This window comes from Drosophila suzukii, chromosome 3 (assembly GCF_043229965.1).
Source record: "Drosophila suzukii chromosome 3, CBGP_Dsuzu_IsoJpt1.0, whole genome shotgun sequence".
NCBI lineage: Eukaryota > Metazoa > Arthropoda > Insecta > Diptera > Drosophilidae > Drosophila > Drosophila suzukii.
In genome coordinates, this window is record NC_092082.1 from 90,171,493 (window position 1) to 90,195,746 (window position 24,254).

The 24,254-nt window shown below is 43.3% G+C and overlaps 3 protein-coding genes and 1 long non-coding RNA gene across 4 annotated transcripts; 3 read left to right on the plus strand and 1 right to left on the minus strand.

The window, feature by feature from the left end:
• Positions 1-12,315: 12,315 nt before the first annotated feature.
• LOC139353224 (uncharacterized) lies at positions 12,316-13,071 on the plus strand. The gene is made up of 3 exons (XR_011604398.1): positions 12,316-12,578; positions 12,652-12,767; positions 12,836-13,071. It is a non-coding gene; the product is annotated as an uncharacterized lncRNA (long non-coding RNA).
• Positions 13,072-20,307: 7,236 nt separating this feature from the next.
• LOC139352894 (seminase-like) lies at positions 20,308-21,234 on the minus strand. Its single transcript, XM_070995551.1, has one exon. It carries the CDS (start codon positions 21,232-21,234, stop codon positions 20,308-20,310), a length of 927 nt encoding a protein of 308 aa, XP_070851652.1.
• A 405-nt stretch (positions 21,235-21,639) lies between these two features.
• LOC108014047 (seminase) lies at positions 21,640-22,659 on the plus strand. The gene has a single exon (XM_017080065.4). It carries the CDS (start codon positions 21,665-21,667, stop codon positions 22,634-22,636), a length of 972 nt encoding a protein of 323 aa, XP_016935554.3. The 5' UTR covers positions 21,640-21,664; the 3' UTR covers positions 22,637-22,659.
• A 422-nt stretch (positions 22,660-23,081) lies between these two features.
• LOC108014073 (seminase) lies at positions 23,082-23,975 on the plus strand. The gene has a single exon (XM_036819692.3). The coding sequence runs from the start codon at positions 23,082-23,084 to the stop codon at positions 23,973-23,975; it is 894 nt and encodes a 297-aa protein (XP_036675587.2).
• Positions 23,976-24,254: the final 279 nt, after the last annotated feature.

Here is a 24,254-nt window from a genome sequence, read left to right on the forward strand (position 1 = left end):
GCACCCATATTTCCATAAGCCCAAATCACCCTGCTCAAAAAACCCAAGAAAACAAAATAGCCATAAAAACGAAACCAAGTCAAAAGGCCGGCGAGACGAGAAGAGTCGGGCCCAGATGACTGGAGGTGTTAATGGCCTTAATAGCCAAACGTGATGAGCGTCAAGTGGACAAACAAGCCGCACAGTGTGAGCCGGCCAAATAAATCAGCTCGAAGAGCCTCAAAAAAAACAGCCCCTCATCGATATTTAGTAGCGATCGTGGAAAGCGGGGAGCTTGAGGGGCCAAAGGATGCTGGCACGTGGCTAAAAGGAACTTAATACCTCAAGGCGATCTCCGCCGAGGATGCTGCCCAGCAAAGGATTGAATTACTGGGCCGGCAGGTCAGTGGTGGGTTAATGTCCTGGCGTACTTTGACCTCAGCACGAACAAGTTTCGAACCCTCGGCCCTTGCCAAAAAAACTGGGTTAGTGGCACAAAACTATTGAGATTTTGTTGCAAAGGCCTCCTTTGTCTATCGATCATTGCGGCTCTTATTCTCCTTTATTTTTGCCCCGACACATTATTGATTACAAATCCAATTATGCACTTTTCGTACATCCATCATACGCCGCGTTGGCCGGCGAATATTGTATGCACACAAGGTTGGCTGATTGATTGCCCACCGGCCAAAAAGGCAGCTGCATTCTGACCTTAAAAGCATTTAAAATGCAATTATAGCCCGGCGCCAAATTCAATTGATGTGTAGCCACTCATTTACATATTACATTAACTTCTGATGCTGGGAAATTGCATTTATTTCAGCTCGCTTAATTTGCTTTTATTAAAAAAAATCAGCAAAATAAGAAAAATGTGTACAAACTTTGCGGGGTAAACAGCGAAAGCTCTCCGACTATTTGCCTCACTTCCCAAAGAGGAAATCAGGGGTTAAGTGTGCAGTTCATTAAACTCGTGCAAATAATTAATATGCAAATAGCGTTCATAATATATGCACTTTTAAAATCTTGCAAATATCACGCCAAGAATTGCACTCTCTTTCCAGTTTATTTACTGGAACCTCCGGTGCATTGGCTTTTGGGAATTTCGGGTTGAAGGGCGCTCACTTGAGTTCGGATATAATTTTCTTTTCTTTCCACTGGTTTTCCTCTCCCCGGGCTTGTTATTGTCTGGCGACAATGGACGGCGGGTTCAAGGTGCACATGTCAATGAAAAAGCCTTTGCAGCGTTATATTCACCGACATATGGGGCTTTTCCTCGGAGATAATGTTCCGAAATGATTGGCAGTCGAAGTAAAGTGCGGAAAAATTCAATGAAAATTGATTAAATATTCATTCCGCCTGTTTACTGCCTTACTACATCTCCGTAATTATTTTATTTACCATTAACAACCATTAACGGATGTAAACACTTGCAGCCAAAGTACTAATTTGTGGTAACCACTTTGGCTAAGACCCTTTGGAAAAATCAACATTTACCCTGGCTCAACACTCCAAAAAGTCTGCGTACAGTTGTCGGCAAAGGTGTTAAACTTCAAGGTGATGTTGGCTACTAGGCTAATGTCCCACTCATAAATCCAGCAAAACAAAAATCCCAACTAAAACCCAACCCAACCCGATTTCAGCCACGCGTCAAAGTTTGCCTTATTGATGAAAATTCGCGCAAAATAATTAAATGGGCTATGAGTTGTATACTCTGACATGTGATTATTGTGACCGCAGCTGTATAACCAATATTGGCGATAAATATTAATAAAGGCCAAGAAAACAGGCAGCGGTGCTATAAAAATGTTTGCCAAGCCATTTAACAGGGCAACATTTTTTTACTGTCGTCACTACGCATGTTGCCACATTTTGAGCTACTCTCTCTGTGGGCTTTTGGTGTGAGAAATATGGCAGTATTTTGTATTGTTTGGTTTGGGGCCAAAAATAGAATGCGTCAATTAAATGTGTCAATAGCTTTTTACGCCACCCCCACACTGATTTAATTGTAGGAACACGAGATAGGCTAGATTGCTGGCGTTTTATCAGGCATCTGGGCCACTATATGCCTTATAAAGTGGTAGATAAGAAACATTTTCCTTCAAACATCGCCACCAGAAACACTTTTTCTTTGATCGACGGCACTGCCCTTGGAATAAAATGCGTATCCGCACTGTTGCGCGCACAAACAGCTCAATTTTATTGCTTAGCTGCGGTGCCGGCCAATTGATTTGTCCCCCTGGCATTTTCCATTTTGCATATCCTGCAGTAGGGGATATCCTGATATCCTGAAAAGTGAGTGGCTTTCGGCCTTGAGCCATTTGCATTTTGTTTGCCTTTGACCGACACTTGAAAATGCTGGCGGTATTTTCAGATGAGCTTTTCTGTGGCCAACTCGAATGTCAAAAGGTGTGCCCACATCCCGACCAAAAGTGACATTTGCACTGGCCATCCGATAAGCTAATGCCATTTCAAAATCACAAATGTGCACATTTTCATATTTGATTAGCCCGGTTCGCTGGGGCGGCAAACCTGATTAACGGGCCACTTTTAATATGACAATTTCCCCGGCGAAAAGCCAATCAAGAGGAGCGACCAACAATGGCTGCCGCCGACATCGCATCAGCTGGAAACTGGGAAAAGGGGTGACATGAAGCCGCAGGACTCGGTGATGCGATTATAGGGGGTCTGGGTCGGGGTCTGGGAAATGGGAACTGGGGATCGGGGATTGGGGATTGGGAAAGCTTTCAACTTTCGCCTTGGCCATCCTGACACTGCACAGTCGACTGACAACAAAGTTGTCCGGCACAGAGGAAAAATGTCACCAAATGTGGTAACCAGTTCAAATGGTTTACTTTGAGGTCAAGGTATTTCAGATACAAATTTCAAATTTCCGGTTGGTTATAAATTTTTTGGAATTTTCTTTATACGGAGTAAATTCTTGTTTTTTCAAGTTATAAAAACTTTTGTAACAATTTTTTATAAACAAGCTAACGCTGTTAAAAATTTTAAAAAATCTTTAGTAAGTTATACATGTTCTTTTTAAGTGAAATAATCACTTATCCTATGTGTGAAAAATATTTTTTATAGCTCTAAAAAATATTCTCCAACCAAATATTTTCTTTATTATTTTTGTAATCAACAATTGTCAAATTAGGAAGTGAAAAAATTCATAAATTGATAAATAACATAAACACTAAGCTCAAGTCTTTGCATAATTAATTCAATAATAATTCAACAGAAATATTATAAATGTTTTTAAAGTAGTAAGCACTCTATATTTCGTTATCTTATGTTGCATAATATTATGATTTTTTCGCTGTGTCACAATGTGTTTGTCTGGAGCCGTTGATGACAAATGCCAAGCTTCGGCCCGGGGACAAACAAAGAATGCAGCACAATTGGGCATCAATCATGCGCAAAATTGATTAGTTCAACTTTTATCGCCCCGACCCAATCTGCAGCTCCTCGAAATATTTGTGCGCATTTGACACGCTCCATGGTTATTAACGATCCGGGGAAAGGGAAAGGGTGTTCCGGAATACCGATGCAACTAGAGTGTTGGCTGTCAAAGCGAATCGAAAAAGCTGGGCTTTAAATTTCTGTGTCAATAAGTTGGATCTGGCATTCTGTCAACTTAAATCTATAGCATACACTTGAGCGCCCCTCGGCCAATTCATCGAAGACAGAAAAAAGGCAGCCACTCAGTGCCATTTCCGCTGCGATTCCGATTCCGATTCAGTAGAAATGACAATTTTCATCACGCTCACGGCTGTTCGTTATATTTTTCGAAGCGGAAATGCACTTGAAAGTGCGCACGGATTTCCGGCTTACAACTATGGCTTAATGATTAAGAAGCTGGCGTGTTGAGCGGCGGAAACTGCATTTCCTTTAGCAATGGCAAATGAATGCAATTAGGATGAACATTTTCCCCTCGAGATGGTTTTCTCTTACTTTACGGCTATGTTTACATGAGGGTTAAGGAGGAGCTGCCGCAGGATGACAGGCTGCAGCCACTTGGCCATATAATTTATGGGCCCACAATCTGCGGTATCTGCAACCTCTGGCCAAAAATTACTCAGCAGAGTGTGCGTTAAAGTTTTATGTGTCACTCATACGCCATGGTGCACTTTCCGATGCCATCCACAGGCGGCAGAGAACATTTTCGCAAAGTATTTTCTCATTTTTTACAATTTTCTGGAAAATATGTTCGGCAAAAGTCGACAGGGAATGCGCATATCAGGAAACAAACTTTTGCTTCGTTGTTGGCTTTTGTTAATTTAGTGGAAAATAGCTTTTTGGCATAGACAACTGAGCAGGAGGCGTCTGTGAGATAAGTTCAGAGTGGTTTGTTTGGTTTGTGCCAGCAACTGATTAAAATGTCACAACGCCGAATGAAGAGTGTTTATAATTACATTATTGTGGTGGAGCTAACAAAGTTACAAGCATTCCGAAACCATGCTCGGGCCAAGTCTTACACGAATTAGCCTTAATTAACGCTAATGGGAGTAACTCTCACCGGTGTCTAGACTTGGAAATTGTTCTGTTCAGGTGTGTTTGCATATTACTCGGCTGGGATAAACACCTCGTTTATTTGTCTTGCCAATGGCGGTGTGCGCAGTGATGACAAAGGTACGATATTAAACCATTAACCTTGGAAAAACTTAGGTAAATAAGAAGGTATTTCCCAAAAGGACGCCTAGAAAATGCCAATATGGTTAGACAGTTTTTAATAAACTAAACCTAAGAAAAATGGTAAATATATAAAATCATTTTGGTTATGAAAAGCAAGCCTGGAAAGTCTATTGCCAACTACACTTTAGAGAAACTACTACAAAATAAGATCAGATTTATATTCATGGCAAATACGAGATATACAAAGTAGTCATTTATGGCAATTACAGATAAATATCAAAACGTGATCGCGAATGATATAAGATCGTTTCGGTTATAAAACCTCGAGTAATTGCCCTGCGGGGGGATGACCTATTAGGAACCCTTACCCAGAAATGACTGAAATTAGGTACCTAGACACACAATGCTCATCACTTTGCCTTCCCTGGCCTGTTATTATTTGTAGCACATTGTAAATTATAACACCCATACGCCGCGTGGTCCCTGCTATCTGTCATTGACAGTCAGCCCTCAGTAGAACGACCCCCGACGATTAGTTAGCACGTGCGGAGCCGGGTTCTTAAACTCTGACGAGCGTTTTCCATGTAATTATGCAGTTGCCTGCGGCTTGTTGGAAGACCCGCCCACGTGTCCCGGCTTCCTCGCATTTTTTACGGGCTTTTAAAAACGCTACCCCCAAACACGTGAGTGGGAATAACACGCTTAGCGCCGTTGACGTACCTACTCGCAAATAAATTGTTTATATATGTACCTGCGTTTCGGCCGACACGGTAGGAAAATAAATATTTCAATAAAAAAAAAGCGCACAAGGCAATGAAAATTAATGTGCATATTTTCATGACAGCCAACAATTTGCATATCAAGTGCCATCGCCAGTCGGCTAGTACTACATAAAAAGGAAAAATCTCGCAGCGAGTGCGTTCTCATTTTACACAAAAATGAATTCAAAATGTTTTATTGTTTTTCATATGCATATGAATGCTGATTAAGATTCTTGGGCCTGGCGACAAACTTTTCCTTTTGGCCGGCAAACAAACTCTCTAATCGAGTTGTGAATGGAAAATAAATAGCGCATAAATTAAATGTGATTGTGAGTGCTCATTTTTATACCCAACCTGCTTCTCTTTTTGGGCCAGAGACCGTAAAAAGCCAAAAGGCAGGGAAAAACACAACAGTTTCCTGTGGAAACACAAAACAGTTAAAAACAAAAATAAGGCCCGCAGTCATGCAAAAATTGTATTGCCTTTGTGCTAAGTGGGGTGGCCGAGTTAGGGTTCCCAAAGAGCCCACTTTTCAGCGGGGAACTTTGTTTATTCGGCATCGGGCAAGAGCAACAAACAAGCCAAGTTCGCCATAACAAGGAGCTCTGGCTTCTGGCCGTAAAAAAGAACAGCCAGAGCTCACCGCATCCTGTCCAGATTTTAGTTTTGCATTTCTGTTGAATCATTTGCTGTTCTCTCGCTTGACGGAGCACAAACTCCGAAAATTCCTGCGCTGGCAGCACTCAAAAAATAATAAAAATATAGTACACTTGCGCCCTAAAGTGGCCACGTCCTCGAGCAAAAACGAGACAAGCATTTTATTTAAGTAATTATGCATAGATAAAAAGTGAGTCCTGGGAAAACAAGACACGGAAATGTGTTTCACCTGACAGCTTGTGTGTGTGTGCAGCTGTTTATGGATGTGTGGGTAAGAGGTTTTTAAGTGTTTGTTTGTTGGCTCACAGTACTGCAACCTTGGCTGTTTTTAGCAGGACCTAATGGCGGAAAGGATATGCCATTATCTCACCATTAAACAAGTGGGGTTCGTTGGGTTATCTTCTACAAAAAATATTGTGGAAAAAGTGTGTTTATAGACCAGGCAATACTGATTTTATAATGAATAATGATAGAATATCGTTAAAAAATAATCAAAAATAAATGCTTATTTATCCGAACCATTCGATATTAAAAGTTTTTAACCTCTTGGCAAAAACTGAGCACTCAAAGTACAACTAAAAACCTCTTAACTACTCTTGTAACACAGCAAAACATTTTCAAAGTCGCTTTAGGGGGGGGAAACCTTTTTATTTTAATAAAAAAATATAGTAGCCACTCAGTTGATAGTGCTTTATTTTTTATGAGCAAATAAAGCCGGCAGTGACCCCTGGGACTGTGGAGAAGCACGTATTCGCACAAATTCAGATTCAAATAGAGGGACCAGCTCCCACATGCCTGCATTTATTTGTCTTTTGTGCAGTGCAGCGTGGAAATCGTGGCCAAAAAGAAGAGTAAAAGCATTTACCACCGACAAAGTGTCTGTGTAATGCTGTTAGAAGCTGGCCTTTCACGCAGGACCCCTCCTTTCCCTGGAAGCCCTTTCCCCGCCCTCCCTTTGAGTGACCCACCTTGCAGCTGTCACCTTCTGGCACTCGAAACCCCAACCCCAGAAACCTTCAGAGTTTGCCCCCAACACACTTGTTTCTGTTTTTCTGCTCAGTTTCTATTCTGCTGCCATCTTTGTGCAGGGACAAAAGCGTTTTGGTCGAGTGTGACAGTGGCATATTCTTGCCCTCGTCATCATCACCCTGAAATCGCCCGAGCTGGGATATTAGGACGAAAGGCGGAAAAGTGGAAGCCAGAGGTCTGCCTGTAGGTATCCTTCGCCGGAATGCATGCGCTGCCACAAATGCCAGACGTGTCCGAGCTGAGCGCCCGGAATCCTTTCCTTTTCGGCTTTAAGGATAAGGCACATGGCTAAGTATAAGCTGGCCATAATTCCTTCACTTTCACACCTGCCATGTAATTAAAGTTTATTTATTTATAATTTACTAGCCTGTGGTTATGACAGCTTAGAAGTGGGTAAGTAAATTAAAGAAAGGTAAGGCATATCATAAAACTCTAAAGTTATATCCATGCTTTCATAAGGTTGATTCAGAATAACTAAACAGCCTCTTCAATAAAATACAAAAAAATATAATACAGTAAAAAATGTCTTGAAAAATATTAAATAATATTCTTGAAAAAACCTAGCTCCTTGTGGTTCAAAGTTTTTCCTTTAAAGTGTTTTGTCTGTTATTGGGTGTTTTCAAAGTCAAGGAAAAAGTTTTGAATAATATTAGGAGAATTGAATTGTATTTAAGTAGATGAGCCCTTGGCGACTATTTCCCCGCACTTTCGCGAATCTTTGGCTATGCAAATCCCGCTGATGGACTGAGGACGACTCGCCTTGCGTGAGTAATAAACAATTTGTGCCGGCGAGGTCTAATGCAATTTCTTATGGCATTGGGCGGGTGTTTGGCGGGTGTCATGAGCTTGCACATAATTGCATTTCATTGCGAGGCGAGTCGGGTTGAGTCGAGTCGAGTCCCATTCCCAGCCTTGGGCAACTGTAGCTTGGGAGCTGCACCTCCACCCATACCATACCATCTCATACCATATCATCCCATGCCATACCATACCATCCCATCCCAGCCCCGTGCACTTAATCAAATTGAGCGCTTTGCTCCACTCCGACAAATGTCAGTGAACCTTGAGGAGCTGTTGGAGTGCTGGAGTGTTGGCCCTGCAATTATTTGCCACAGTTGTCCGCACAGTTGGCACAATCACAAGGTTCAAGAACAGCAGCTCGGCATGAACTTGGCGATTGTCAGGACATTCGCCTGAACTGAGCTGTGCTGCGCTGCGCCATAAAAAGGAAATGGAAAAGCCGAGGAAAAACAGAGGGAAAACCAACAGGACAACAGCACGTACCGAGTGCAAACTAGTTTAGTTTTCAAAATTGCATGTCCACCTGGGGACTGCACTCGCAGATCTTCGGCTAAGCTGCAGTTGCAGGTGCTCCGGATCCGGATCAGGCGTATATATGGTGTATATGTGGCGCACTATCCCCACCCGAAGTGCTCGTGTCCGCGATGAAATTTACATTTCCTGTGCCGCTGGCCCAGACCATAAAGTAATTTGTTTAATTCCATTAGTGCGCCCGTCTACGTGCCCGGCATTAAAATACCGCACAGCGGCCAATACCCGTGGGGTGGGGATTTTTCTGTTTCTTCTCGTTCTTTTTTTGCATTCGGCGGGTGGCACCGAACACGGTACCCACCTCCCACTGACCGTGGACAGGGCCTGATCACGCAGTCGGCACGGGGCGCATTGAAAATTTGTGCCAATTAGAGGCGCCTTGTTTCTGGTCTACAGGCTCCGTGGGGCGTCGTGACATCGCCAGACGCCGGAGCGCTCAGTAAATCAAATGTTTTTGTTTCCTCGGACACTTTTTTCCAGCCCGGAGATTGTACACTCGAAGAAACGGCCATAGAAATATCATCCATCACAGTTCGGATAACAAAATGTTTCCTTCTTGGAAGAAACTGCCATAGAGACTTCTAAAAGTAATCAAATTCAAGTCTCAAAAGAGCTCTTATACAGTATCTTTTTCTTTAAAACATATGATTTGTTTTATAAGAAAATATCTATATTTTCATAAGAATTGGTTGTATCCAGGTAGGGTTCATTTTTGTTTTCCGTGTACTTATTGGATGTTGGGGGCCCAGCGTACATATACATCTAATGAATTTTTAATGCACTCTCGCCTTGCACTTTCCATCGCAGCGCACTGTGTTTGCTTAGTTGTCGCGTTCGATTGATGTTCGCCGAGGTGGCTGGCTTTCAGGGGTTAAGGGTTAGGGGTTATGGGTTATGGGGCTGTGGGGTTGCAGGGCCGCGGGGTTAAGCGGAGGGTCGCCGTGATAGGGTTGTTGTGTAAGCCAAAGTGACACAATTGGAATGCGCGTGGACATGTCGCAGGTGCTGCCAGGATTAGCATTGAAAAATAACTCTGCTGTCAGCACGGAAAAAGGGATAAGCTGGCAGGAATTGATTGTATAGAAAGGATAACGTAAGGCCAACAAAAGGATGTAAGCCAATCATTTGTAATAAGTACAATAACAAGCAACAATATATGACGCAGTTTTTCAGATGGTAACTTAGTAATACATCTGTGATGTCAACAAAAACAAAATATTAAGATGTAATGTCCTAGGATATAGTCTTCATTATTATTGCCCAATCAGTTACTAAATATATTCATTATATGCTGAACTTCATTTTTCACCCATAATATTAAGGCATAGCAGACAATACAGCTTAATTGATGGCCAAGTTTAAGAGCGGGTAGTTGGCAATTTGTTTCGCACGGAACATCTGATCTATCCGAGCACTTTCATTAGCCATTCCCAGGCGACACATTAGCCGGCATTATTCATGTCCGATGAATGAGCGAAATCAACAGCCCGGCCTGTCTGAGTTATGGCCATAAACACATCTTGTGCGCCTGCTCGAAAGACCATAATAGGAAAGTCCTCCCCGGACTTTAGTTTTTGCGTGCCAGCTAATCGCAGGAAATTGTCGGGTTGGTTTCTTTAATCCTCATGCAGTGGCTTCATGTCTTAATTTCCGCATACGATGCCGTGGTTGTATCATCCCAGCGGGTTAAACATACCCAGGTATAATATCAATAATAATACGTGCAGGTGGCCATACCCCGTTTTCTAAATGCGGATATGTCCCTGGTATCCTTACTATCCTCAAGGCTACTCTTGGCTGGCCTGTGTGTGTTTGATAACTATAAAAATTGAATAAAACTGGGTGGAGTCCTGGCACACAAACATACAAACACACAAACCTTACATATATAGTTATATGGTTCACCTGCATTCTTTTCCAGTTTGCTATTCACGCCTTCTGCTCCTGTGACTCGGGTATCGATTTTCCAGTTAAACCGCCGCCATTTTTAATGGCTTTCATTACTTGCGCTTGTCTTGTCCTGTCCCCTTTCTTTAACTCCACGCCCCCATTTCCGTTTCCGCTTTGGCTGTCCCGCGTTTTGCCTTTTGCTGCGTGAGTTGATTGAGCAATAGCGCCTTCTATGTGCCTTTCGCGACCTTCATTCATCACCCAATTTAATTACGCGCCTCATAATAAAGTTAATAAATGTGTCACGTTCACATGCACCCACTAATGGAGTTTCGAAAGGGGGACCGGGGAAGGGGAAATTGCCGGACAAAGGCGAGTTAATAATGCATGCTGGCCATTTGGCCGTTTGGCTGGCAGGGAAGTAAAACTCAGACATTACGCATACGCCGCATGTAACGTTAAACCGCTAACGGGCCACAAAAGACCCGGATGGAACTCAGCAGCCATTGCCCCGTTCTCCAGATGCACTGGAAGAAGAATACTCTAATTCAAATGAATCACTTTTTATTACATTCTGGCACTTTGCAGATTAAATATAATAATTTTGTAAGACTATAATACCTTTATTTTATTATACTTCGAGGAACATTTGTTCACTAACCTTTTTATTATTGTTTAACATTCGTGGCTTCAATAAAAACGTCGAAAATGTCAAGGAAGTAAAGTGAACTTCATGTTCAAAAGTAGGGTCAGTAAGAAATACAATACTTCTAAGGCCAAAGTGGTAATTAATTGCAAAACCAAGCAGTAAAGAGTTTCTCCCTGTGCACATATGTGGTACAAGATGTACCGATGTGCAAAGCATTTCCGGCTAGAACCGAGAGAGCCTAGGGCAAAAGGCAACCACGGAGAACCGTCGCTGAAATCTGACTATGAAACAGAGGGCATTCGTCATTAAATATTTACACTTTCATAAATGTGTGAGTGCATTCAGAGGTCCTTAAATATTTTATGGCCCAAACGCAACCGGTGAAGGTGAAGGCCCCAACACAAGGCGCACACGAAAGTGAAAAACGGGAAGGGAGATGAGGCTCAAAAAAAGCCATACAAGCGTGAAAATCGCACCACCAACAACCAATGCAATGTTGGTCCAGGAGGCTTTGGGTCATCTTTGTGTTTCTTTTTCATATTTTTGGCTCATTAAAAGGCAGCCCGAGATAAAAAAAGGTACAAAGTTCAGAGTCGTAATTGTTGCGAAGTGACAGTTTGACACAAAGCCAAAAGACTGAAGGCCCTCAAATTTGAGTTGGGGTTTTTGGATTTGGGTCTGAGTGATTATTCACAAGTTCATCTGGTTGGCTTGTCCTTTTCTTTGTCTGCCTTCCTTGGGGCTTTCAAGTTATTTCAGGCAGAAGAATGTTTTAATGTAATTATGCGGGAAACAAAACAAACAAGTGGGTATAATAAATATTTGTGATATTATTCCAATTTCGATTTAGCCATCAAATAGCCACTGATTTAATTGATGAATGGCCTTTCACCCACTTTGTAGATAATCTGGTTTACAGATAAATCATTTAATTGCCGGAATCCGAACTGCCATTGTGTTTTGCGGCTGATGTAATGGATATATTTGCATACCGCCTCTGTAAATGCGCAACTTTTAGGGCCATTAACTGCAGTTTTAATTACTACTATTCCGTCGGATGCAGGCTTATCACCTTCTCGGCTGGATGATTTCCCCCGTTTGTAATGTGTTCACTTTCTGCCATTAAATGGTTCCGAGTAATGGGCCAATAAAAATACATGCGACAATTTTCGACTAATGTCAACCGTAAAAACGGAGCGGCCGAAAACAAACAGCAGCCGAGAAACAAACAGTTGGGTGTATTTTCTCAGGCGCTAATTAAAATATACAAGCCAAGAAAAACAGCAGCCACAATGCGTCAAATGTGGCGTATACGTAATGTACAATTAAAAGCCAACGTAGTAAAAATGAGCGAAAGGACTATGTGTATCCAGGGGGATTCCCCGTTTTCGCAGTTCGTGCATACGCCTAATTGAATGTAAGCAACATGGAGGCCAGTAAAAAAAGCCGTCTGGCTTTGCTGATCCTGGGATTCAGGATCCCATCCTGGCAAATCAGTCGAATTACCCACAATGGCGCTATAAAATTGCAATGTCCTCATTTTTAGTTGGATGCCCTGGCACGTAGCACGTTGATGTCTGCCGATGTTTGTTCGTCCTTTGGCCCACCGAAAAGGACAAACATAAAAGCACCGGAATGCGTAGAAGGCAGTAAGTTAAATTAAAATTTCATGGAGTCACTTTCATCTCATTGGCTCCTTTTGCTCTTTGGTAATCAAATCAGCGACAGTTTCGCGTTTGAAGGGAACGCCACGGAATCCGGGCGAATAAATCTGCTTAAGCAGATTGTCTGTTTTCCCCGGATTTCCCAGGTTTTTTCCGGATAATGTATATGTAAAGGTAGATCGGATTATCAGGTGAGCAAAGTTCCCACCGTGGTAATTGAACTCATTTAAATTTTATTGCAGGCATTCACTTGCGTAAAGTAATTACTATCGGGAAAACGGCATTGCCTAAGCCAAAGGAATTCGATGGTTTGATGAATTATTGATGAGTGACAGAGGTTAAAAGACGAAAGGCCAGGGCAAATACAAACGTTTATTTATTGTCATTTTATATTCCAGTGACATTGAACGAGACCTTTTAATAAAGAGCTGGCTTTTGGGTAAAACGTTTTTAATACAGGTGAATCTTACAATTCAGAGAAAAGCCGATTATTAAAAAAAGATTAAAATTATATAAGTGCACTCACAATAATAAAAAAAGTAAGCCCATTTCGCAGCTCAGCCCACTTTGAAACTGAATCACCACACCTATATTATTTTAAAATCAGATTATAAGAAATAGATTAACATAAACCATAAATAACAACTTAATTCCAACGAAAAAAGTGCCATAATCACAATAATAAAAAATTGTAAACCACTGTCGATTGAGGAGTATTTAAATTCAATGCAGTACTTTTTAAGCTCACTTTCAAACAGAATCGCTAAGCCCATATTAATTAATTAGCAGCAACAAATCCCCGCTGCTTTGTATGCATAGTTAACTCTTCACAAATTAAACTTGACACAAAAGTACAATTTTGCAAATTTCACGGGCGACCAAGTGGCACAGTTTTTTTAACTAAATTAAAATTTCCCGCGGCAAGAAAGTTTTCACAAAAGATCCGAAAAAGTTTTAAAGCTAACAGGTAAAATGCAAAATGGAATTTTACTCACTCAGTTATTTGAGATATTTATTTATTTCGAGGAAATAGGTATAATCACTTGGCGATATCGCGACACTACTAATTGATCGTTAGTGTAGTTAGGATGTTTATGTTCCGTGGACCGATTACTGGCGCACTGATCGATTTATATGCAAATGACCCAACAAGTCGGCGGCAACTGATGCGAGTCCTGGCCAGCGGGAACTTCAAAACTCTGGTCGCAGCGAGTGCAGCGCGTCGAAAGCCGAAACCGAACCGAAAGCGCAGCCGAATCGCATCGGATCGACACGAAGCGAAAGTCGAGGTCCTGGAACGAGGACATCCCCACTCTCCCTCTTGGCCAGCCCCGCCTGTTCTGTTGGCCTGGTTGCCATATCGACGACGCCTCGAGACTCAGAACTCGACTATCGAGAGTCGGGACTTGGCACTTTGGACTTGAGACTCGGGGCCCCGAGTTCCAGGCTTTCAGTTCTGCTTCTGTTCGTCTGCTGCGTTCAGAGTTCGTTGCGAAACTGTCTCGTTTTGGCCACTTTTTTTGGCCCATTGGCCTGGCCAACTTCCTGCACACACGTTCGAGTTGGAAGCTCCTTCCGCTGGCCCGAAAGTTGGGTGGTAAACACAACATAAATGCCTGGCTTTTTTGGCACTTTCCGTTCCGTGTGATGTAAGTTTTCGACACTTGTTGTTTGTATCTCTGCGAGAGATGGGAAACTTTTCCCGGCCGGAACAGGCTAATGAAAGGCAAACTTGCGCCAAGGACTTTGGGTACAGAAAAGTTTTAAAACTTGCAGAGAAACTCATTGATTTCTCGGCTAGGTTCTTTGCGAAGATAAGTCAGTACTTCCAGGAAATTCATTGCCATTCAATGCCTAACCCATTCTCATATTTCATTTACACGTGTAAGAGACTACCGCAACAATAAAGCAAAACACAACCCCTAGAAACATATAGCCCACCCCAAAATAATCCCTTACCGACACGTTCGAGTTGACTTGCAACTAAGCTCGATGTTGCAACTATATATATTTCAGTTGGTCGGGAGTATTTGGGTAGCAGGAAAACGGGAACTAAGGGGCTTGTGGGTTAGGTAACGCAGGACTTAATTGGGTTTGCGGGGTCCTGGAAGTGCAACTCGGTTTGTGGCACAATCGGTTGCTATCGCATGTCAGAGTTCATGGCGGTCATTAGCATCGGGGTTTTAGAGACCCTAAAAAAGGTCAGTTGGTCACACTCACCCGCAACAGCATCGGGATCTCATAAAAGTCTCGATTTCAGCCGGTGCTTCCCCCACATAAAAGTATCCCACTTTTTGTCCTAACGATGCTGGGTCAAGCACCTCGTTTCGAGAGATGAAAGTATCGAATTACCCAGCAGCCAGGGGAGTTGAGTTATTAACCCACAGGAAACTGATTAGTTTTGATAGCTGAACTTTGGAGTAGATAATAAATGAGCTCAGGGGCGAAAGGATAAACCACCTAGAAATAAGCAGGAACGGAAGAAAACATCTCGAAGGGGAGCCCCTTTCTGTACACTGAAACTCAAGATGGAAGGAAGATCATTACACTGATCAATGAACCCAGAGTCCCGTCCTTAATTCCGGATCCAGACATCAACGTCATCTCTGCTTCCGATCTGTCTGCCCAGGGATCCCTGGATGGCAGGTTTTTTTGGCTTCCTGAGGCGTCAGTTACACATCGTATCTGCTGTATCTCCCGAGAGCAACAGATGTCCCCTTGGAAGATCACTAACCATCTCGGGTTTCCCCAGACAGAGTTCCTCTGTTTTTTTTCCCCCTTTTTTCTCTCTTCCCTGTGGGTGCTGCATTCTGTGACATAAAATTGCAGAACAATCCGCAAGGATATCAAATGGAACACATCCTTGCCACCCCATTTCCAACTTCCCCTGAGATAAGCAAGAATTATTGCTTACTTTGCTGCAGGGCAAAAGTCCCTCTTATTGTTGTTGATGCCACTGGCAAAGTGTAAAATTCTATTTCTATGGAAATCATTTAAAATGCGGCAGTTTTCGGTTTCAACAAGAAACTATTGTCGTTTGCACTGGCAGAAGAAGAAAGACCCACTTTAAGAAGGAAGTTGTTGCCTATTGAAATCGAATCAAACAGTGAGAGCTTATGGTTTGTATAAAATAGCAAGCGATTTGTATGCAGACTGCAAAGCGATTTTTGGCTGAGATTTTAACACTATAAAAACTCAGGTTTGAGGTGGGTTTTATAGAAGTAAATTTATAGCTATAATAAAAAGCGTTTTAAGCTTACATATTTGCTGGCACCCATGTTCATTTTAGTATGTCAATTAATAGCGAATCAATAGTAATGAAGCAATTAAAATGGGTTTCCTAGAAGGCAGTTTCAATATATAACTTAGGAATTTATAGCAAATCAATTCTGAGAACAATGCATAACGAGCATTTAATGATAGATGTTGAGTGCCCCGATGGTTCTAATTGACCAACATGCTTATTAAGAACATTATTTGATTTGTGACATTTCATTAAATTGGAAAACTGGTTTACTTAAAAATAAATCGTTAATTTTGCAATTAAAAAACTTATTTACATTTTATTTCGCTTAAATTTTTTTATAGGCTTCTGAAATTATACGTTTTTGTTTATATAACAGTACACAAGTTATCCAATCTATATTTTTATAGATATTTAAAGCACTACCGTATCCCCTTGGGCTTTCGAGGGTTATAGCGTTAACTTAACTAAATAGGCAAGTGGATAAGTAGGCAATAACGTCAGAAGCGGGCCGCGCACGCGCTTTAGCCTCATTTGGCATGCGCACCAGATATCTCGGCAAGACATTATGTTTATGAGGGTACCAGGCGAGTATGTGACTAAGTCGATGGATCTGGGCGTGCGAACCGCTCCGCCTTATGATGGGCATTACAATCGCTCCAGTGGGTGCGCACTTTCAGCGGAATTTCGTGGTCGGGTTGTCAATTCTCTAGAGTGTGGTTTTGGCTCCCGGGGGAGACCATTTGTCCCGTGGTCTACGTGATCCGGCGGGCATTCACCATTAGCCGGAAGAGGAAGAACCTACCGCCCAGTCCCAGCGAGCCCTACGATCAGGAAGTCCCTCGATCGACGTCGTCGACCGGGTTCAGTGTCCGGTTTTTGTACTTGAAACCCAAATTACGCAGTTCCCGAAATATTACCGCCCAGCCTCCCAGAGTGGGTTGTTTTTGGGTTATTTTTGGGTTCGAGCGAAAGTACCGCTAGATGGTCTTACGGCAAGTGCGCAAGTGGGCCGAAAATCCCGAAAACCCGCCCGTTACGTCACTGCCGGTTCAGCTGGCTTTCATTTAAACAGTGAGAAATTATATATGAATTCCAGATTTTGATATAAAACTTTAGATAGAATTTTAAAAATAAGTTTTATTTTATAGTTTTGTAATTATCTGACATATGTGAGGTATACAGCATATTCTTCGACTTTATGAAAATAATTGTATACAGTTCGATCTGAAGCAGAATCGTTTTCTCCTAGTGCACTTTAGTTGATTTTCGGGTATCCCCTTGAAGTCTTATGATTAACGCTGAGTGTTTGAACTTCGAAGTGCTCACGTCAAGAGGTGTTACATAAGGCTGCGTCAATTGACCTTTCTGACCGATTAGTCCCAGTATTTGTCTGAGTTCATACAGATCTTGGTGAGATTTTAGACATGTACCGATAGGGTAATAAAGACATCAGACTTTGTTTTGGCTCAGTCTTATTGTTTATTATTTATATGGAATATACATGTTTAGAGCCCTGTTAAATGCAGACCTGTTTTGTGCATCACATTTTAAAAATAAACCAACAAAATAATAAATATTAAACTGATATGGAAATATTTTCAATATAAATATATATTTTTGTGAGAAACTGACAACATTCCAAATATATTTATTTATATAATTTTCTTAAAATATTTGATTCCATTCAAGTCTCATTTTAATAACTGAAATACTATGAAGCTCCGATGACCTTAAATATTTACTAAAGTCAATTAGCAAAAATGCGCTCGTTTCCAAACCGAATCCAAATAAGGGACAGTTGCTCGCGGAAAGTTCCCAGAGGAGAAAGACCTGTGGTTAACCGAACCAGTCTCGTTTAAATTATGCTCGTTAATCATCTTCGATCAGCATTTAAAAATCAATAAAGCCCGCAATTTAGTGTGCGAAAACACGATTCCGGAGGAGACAATGACTGCCCCTTCGAATGACATCACACCACATCTCTGACTTACTTTGGGCACTTACGCACTCGATCGTCTGAGGGGGCTTGAACCTAAAAATAATACGAGCATTACAGTTTTGGGATGATCCGGTTTTCCCTCTGTTTTCTTAAAATATCAGATCGATCAAGTGTACGGGACTTGATGAGTGTCAAATATAATTGGAATGAACTTAAAAATTCTTTAGCCGTGTGTTGTAGTTCTATACTTAAGCTTCTTGGGAACGTAGTCTGTTTTAGGAATATTTAGAACGAGGTTTTGGCCAGACTTTATTTGAATGTTACGTGGGGTAAGCATAGTCACTTTCTGTTTTGTGATGTTTCCGGGATAATCTGGTTTTTCTCACTTTACCAAAGGCCTTTCTGGGCCTGGAGGTTGGCACCATCCTTAGTAAGCCCGAATCGATGTCCCTCTCGATTTTCTCGATGTAATCGACCATTTTGTTGATATCCATATAGATCCCCGGCTGCTTGGTGTTGCTGCAAATTGGTTCGAAAGAGACCACGCCGCAGAGTTCGTTGCCATAGGTGAGGGGGGATCCTCCGTCATAGAGGCACTTCCTGGGATCCATCGGATGGGTCACACAGAAGGAGGTGCTCGAGAGCCGGATTTCGGAATCCTTGTACTTCGTGCGGCACGACTTGATGCTCTCGACGGGCACAGTGCCACTCTTTAAGTTCAAGTCCTTCGGTGATGTTTCCATGGCGTCCCAGCCCCATCCGTAGACCGTCATTACCATTCCGGGCTTAATGGTCTTGTTGCAGAGCTTAATGAACTCGGTCGTTCTGACTCTGACGGGATCTTGCAGCCGGATCAGGGCAACGTCCATATATAGCCTGTGGAATATGTAACGCGGGGGGATGTGCACGTTGTCGACCAGTCCGTAGACATTAGCGTCGGTGAAGGTGGGCTCGACACTAGTCCCCTCCATATCATAGCGATACGGGTGGATGCAGGTGGCGGAGACAATCATCAGAAGCGGACTGTAGTAGGACGCTCCGCAGGGGCTCATTTGGTCGGGATGGGTCACCCGGAACAGCCAGCCGCCGAAGTTGTTGCCCGTGTTCGACGCAGGTCCTCCCCACCAACGGATGTTCTTCTTGGACAGTCGGGTGGTGTTGTATCTGTACAGCTTGCTCCACGATGGTATGGGCCACAATACGATGGCCAACAATGCCTAAAGCAAGACCTTAGTCATTACTCTTTCATTCCGAACTAAGAGCTAAACTGGTTCCAGATCCGTCTGGTGGGGCGAGAAGAATTGGCATGACATCTACTTAGTTCCGCTCTGAAATAGATATGATTACCAGTTTTTGTTAGGATGACTACTTAAAGTAGTCCAGATCATCTGAAACCGTATTATTGAAGTTTATTCTTTTGTTATTCAAAAATATCTAGTTCCTTTTTTTCCACTCCTCCTCGAGTTTATAATGTTCTTAAATATCCTTTTTCGGCTCTTAAGTTTTTGTATCCGTATCCGAGGCTTTTTAGAGCCTGATCGCCTGAGATATACAGAATTTGAAATGTCCAACTCAACCTGCTCGATGTACTTGGTCACCTTGTTGATGTCCGTGTAAATCCCGGGCTGGTTGGGGTATTTGCAAAGCGGCCCGAAGGAGACCACGCCACAGAGTTCGTTGCCGTAGGTGAGAGGGCACCCTCCGTCGTAGCGGCACTTCCTGGGATTCCTGGGATGGGTCACACAGAAGGAGGTGCTTGAGAGCCGGATGCCATTATTCTGAAACTTCTTGCTACACGACTTGATGTCCTCGACGGGGACAGAACCATTCTTTAAGTCTAAGCTCATCTTTAGTTCCATGCTGTCAAAGCCCCAGCCGTAGGACGTCATCACCATTCCGGGCTTGATGGTCTTGTTGCAGAGCTTTATGAACTCGGTCGTCTTGCCCCCGACGGGATCTTGCAGCCGGATCAGGGCAATGTCCATATATAGCTTGCTGTATCTGAACTTCGGATGGGTGTACACTGTGTCGATCAATCCCTCGACGTTTTCGTCGTTGAAGGTGGGCACGACACCGGTCCCCTCGACATCGTAGCGATACGGATCGATGCAGTTCCCCGAGGCAATCATCAGAAGCGGACTGTAGTAGGATGCTCCGCAGATTAGCCCTTCCTGGACGTGGGACACATAGAACAGCCAGCCACCGAAGTTGTTACCCGTGTTCGACCCCTTGCCCGGCCACCATCGCCTCCACTTCTCGGAAAATCGATTGATGGGGTATTTGTAAACCTTGCTCTGCGATGGCAGCGGCCACAAATAGAAAACTAACAGGGCCCACAAAAAAACCTTCTTCATGGCTCTTTTCATCCGAACTAAGAGCTCTATTGGTTCCAGGTAAGTCTGGCGAAGCGCAGAGAATTCCCATGACCAACCACTTAGTTCTGCCCCAATCCCTAGTTTTGAAATGATCTCAGTCCCTCACCCAGATGTTGCAAGGCAGACTAGAATGTTTAACTTCATTTTCTGTATCTATTGATAATCATATTCCTCTTTTTTTAATGCAATTATTCGTTTCAGCTTCTTACGGTTTTTGTTTTTATATTGTTTGTACCACCACCGCGTTTTCCGATCATTCCCTCTGGTCTCCCTGTTGAGAAGTCCATTTTTGATCTTATAGGCGGTGTCCTCAATGAACTTGGTCATCTTGTTGATGTCCGTGTAGATGCCTGGCTGATTGGTGTACTTGCAGAGTGGCCCGTAGGAGGCCACGCCGCAGAGTTCGGTGCCGTAGGTAAGCGGGGCTCCCCCGTCGTAGCGGCACTTCCTGGGATCCCTGGGATGCGTTACACAGAAGGTTGTGGACGAGAGTCTGATGTTGGTTTTCGAGAGCTTGTTTCGGCACGATTGGATGTTCTCGACGGGAACGACGAAACTTCTTGTGTCCGAAGTCTGTAGTCCCGCGCTGTCAAAGCCCCAGCCGTAGGACGTCATCTGCATATTGTCCTTGATGGTCCTGTTGCAGAGCTTTATGAACTCGGTCGTCCTGCCCTGAACGGTCTCCATCAGCCGGACTACCGCTAGATCCTGGAAAGTTCCATAGTGCGTGAAATAGGGGGGAGTATGAATGGTGTCCACATAGACGTCGTAGGGCTGGTGGGTGTACGTGGGTTGAACCACCGTGCCATCCAGGTCATAGCGGTGCTCATGGATGCAGTTCGCGGAGGTAAGCATGATATAGGGCGCGTAGTAGGACGCTCCGCAGATGGGACCGGCGCTCCCGTGATGAATGCGAAACAACCAGCCGCCGAAGCCCGTTCCAGTGTTATATTTAGGACCCTTCCACCATCGCCTCTCGGGTGGAGTGAACTCGTTGATGCGGTATGGGTACACAAAGCTCCAAGCTTGGAGGGGCCACAACTCCGCAGCTAGCAGCACAAAAAGAACGAACTTCGGCATCGCTCTTTCGCTAAGAACTAAGACCTTTTCTGGCTACAAAGGGTACATAAGCTAAAATTTTTACGTCTCATACAGACGTTGTTAATAACCGAAACAATGTAAATTTATCTGTCTGGCAGACTCTTTCATTTTTCAAAACCCCTAAAATACCCTTTTAATTGGAATAATAATCTAAGCACACCTACTTAATCAGTTCCTAGTTTGCACTATTAAGCTTTAATAAATAGGTAGTGGTTTTATTGAAAGCTTAAATATATGATTTTAGAAATTTAACTATCATGATCAGGTCAGTTTTGGAAGAGTATTTGAATGCCGCTTTAGGGTCAAAACTAAAGCTAACAATTTACCACGCTGATTAAACATTTTCCGCACACGCTTTATATAGCCCCATTAATTACCTACAAGTGGCCCCATCTTTCATTGCAATACAATGGGATTTCCGAAGTGCTGGCTCTTGCTGTGCCTTCTGCTGGGGATCTCTATATCAGCGTCCCAGGGAAAGATCTACCCGAGGGACATTTTCCGAAAGATTCCCAAATTTCGACGCGTCTGGGGAGGAGTGGAGTCGAACACGGGACCCAACTTTGGGGGCTGGCTGCTGCGGATCCTGAACAGTAATGGGAACTTTGCCTGCGGGGGAGCCTACTACGCCCCGCTGCTCGTGATCACCTCGGCGAATTGTATATATCCCTATAGGAACAGTATTGAAGGGGCCACGGTGGAGGGCACCGCGTACTCCAAGTGCGATAAAGAGAACATAGCCGAGATCGATACCATCCAGTTTCCCGAGAGATTCATCTACCACAAGCTCTACATGGACGTGGCCCTCATACGGCTGAAGGAACCGATCAAGGGCCGACTCACCGAGTTCATCAGGCTGTGCTCGGTGAAAGTGCAGCCGGGCATGAAGATGGTGGTCTTCGGGTGGGGTTACGACAGCTTCATAGTGCAGAAACCCTCTTCGGACCCGCGAAACTCATCAGTCACGGTTATATCCGTTAAGGAGTGCCGTCGGAAGTTCAGAACGGGCCTGAAGCTTTCGAGCACCTCGCTCTGCGTAAAGCAGCCCCCAAATCAAAGGCAGTGCCTCTACGACGGCGGGAGTCCGATGATCTACAACAGGGAACTCTGCGGCGTGGTGTCCTTCGGATCCAACTGCCAGGACAACTCCAAGCCCGGCATGTATACCAATATCAGACGCGTGTCCCGGTTCATTAGGGAAACCGAGGAGGGCATTAATGCCGGCTATATCTTCAGGTCCCCCAGACACCATGAGAAAGAACCTCACAAAAGAAAGTCGTCCACAGAGGTAAAGGGAACCAAAGCGAAAATCGTACCAAAGACAACTAAAAATTTGCCAAAGACAACCACTGTGGATCCCTTGGAAGCGATGGTGTGCTGAATAAATTATTTTTACTTGATAAACTGTTTATTTATTTCACCTAAGTTGGTACATTCTGGATAGGAAATATGGTGTACAGATATTATCCCTTTATTGGAGTCATTTAGGTATTTCCATATCCCAAATATCATCAGGGACGACAACAACATTATAAAAATATTTTTAAAATTCGATAAACTAAGATAAAAGTTCTTAAAAATATAAGAAACAACAAGCTTTCAAAATGTAGATAACAAAATATACCTAAACATCAGTAGTGCCTATAATAATAAAGTTACAAAAAGGTTTCTCAAATTGAATTCTTAAAAAAGTAGAAAACGATCTATAATTACAATTACCTTCTTAATTGAGTGTGAAATTGGATTTGTAATACTTGGTTAATTTTTGTGATCTTTTCAAACCAGATCCAGTAAGTCTAGAACACCGAGTAAAACCACTTGCTGAGATGAATTCTCTTAAGGAAATCCTATTGATACCACTTCTCCTCGCCAATATAGAAATAGCCATTTCTAGTAGGTGGAATTCCTCCGCATCTTACTTGCACGCCAGGCCTCCAGTGAGAACAGTGAATAATAATGGCTTAAGATTGACGGAGGGAGGACATGTGGGCGCCTGGCTGCTGAGGATCATAGATGGCGATAGGTTTGTCTGCGGAGCCTCCTACTACAGTGCTCTTTACGCCCTGACCTCGGCGAACTGCCTGCATAGCCACAGGTCGAAGTTGGAAACACTCAGTGTGGAGTTCCTAACGCCGGACCCTCAGCAGGAGGATCAGGAGGACTCGGATGCCCGCTCCTTCGCCCTCATCCGCACCGTTTTCACATCGAAGGAGTGGCGCTGGCCGGAAACCTATATGGATGTGGCTGTGATCAAACTCAGCCACCGCCTGCGTGGCAACCTGAAAGACTTCGTTAAGCTCTGCACCAAACCACTGAGTTCTTATAACATCCTATCTGTGGTTTCCTGTGGAGCAGGACCCACTGAAGACGTGAAAACCGAGGGAGTAACAGTGCTCAATCGCCTGGACTGCGAGTCCCAGTACGGCAGTGTGATCCTGGGCGAAACTGTGGCCTGTGCCAAGGAATCCAAGAGGAAACCCGGTTGCATGTTTAGCCCCGGATGTCCGGTGACCGCAGGAGACCAGCTCTGTGGGATCGTGGCCTGGGGTCCTGCCTGCAAGAGACCCGGAATGCCAGGGATCTTTACCGATATCCATCAGGTTCAAAAGTTTATCTTGAAGGCGATCATAGGAAAGGGCAGGGTCAGTAGTGATGACCACCGGAAATCCGAGTCTAAAATCGTCCCCGTGTGGCACTCGGGCTTCTGGATAAGCCGATAAGCTGAAATAATAAAAAATGTCTGACAATTCAAAGAACCTATTAAAACTTTTTAGTAAATATTTGTGAGTAAATAATTTTAATAAAATCAAACAAACTTGTAACCCGAATGTTTTTCCTAATATATATAGTTACAAAGATTAGTTTTTATTTATTTACTTTTTTTAATAAAATATTTTTGTTTTTAAATTTAACGGTCCATTTTTCTGCAAATTTGTTTGCTGGGTTACCTTAGTTCTCTTAGCAAAGATACCCTCCTCACATAGCGGAGACATCCTCCC

What these genes read in the sequence shown, in the direction of transcription:
- LOC139352894 (XM_070995551.1), bottom strand. Translation starts at nt 21,234, where the DNA reads ATGCCGAAGTTCGTTCTTTTTGTGCTGCTAGCTGCGGAGTTGTGGCCC.
- LOC108014073 (XM_036819692.3), top strand. Translation starts at nt 23,082, where the DNA reads ATGAATTCTCTTAAGGAAATCCTATTGATACCACTTCTCCTCGCCAAT.
- LOC108014047 (XM_017080065.4), top strand. Translation starts at nt 21,665, where the DNA reads ATGGGATTTCCGAAGTGCTGGCTCTTGCTGTGCCTTCTGCTGGGGATC.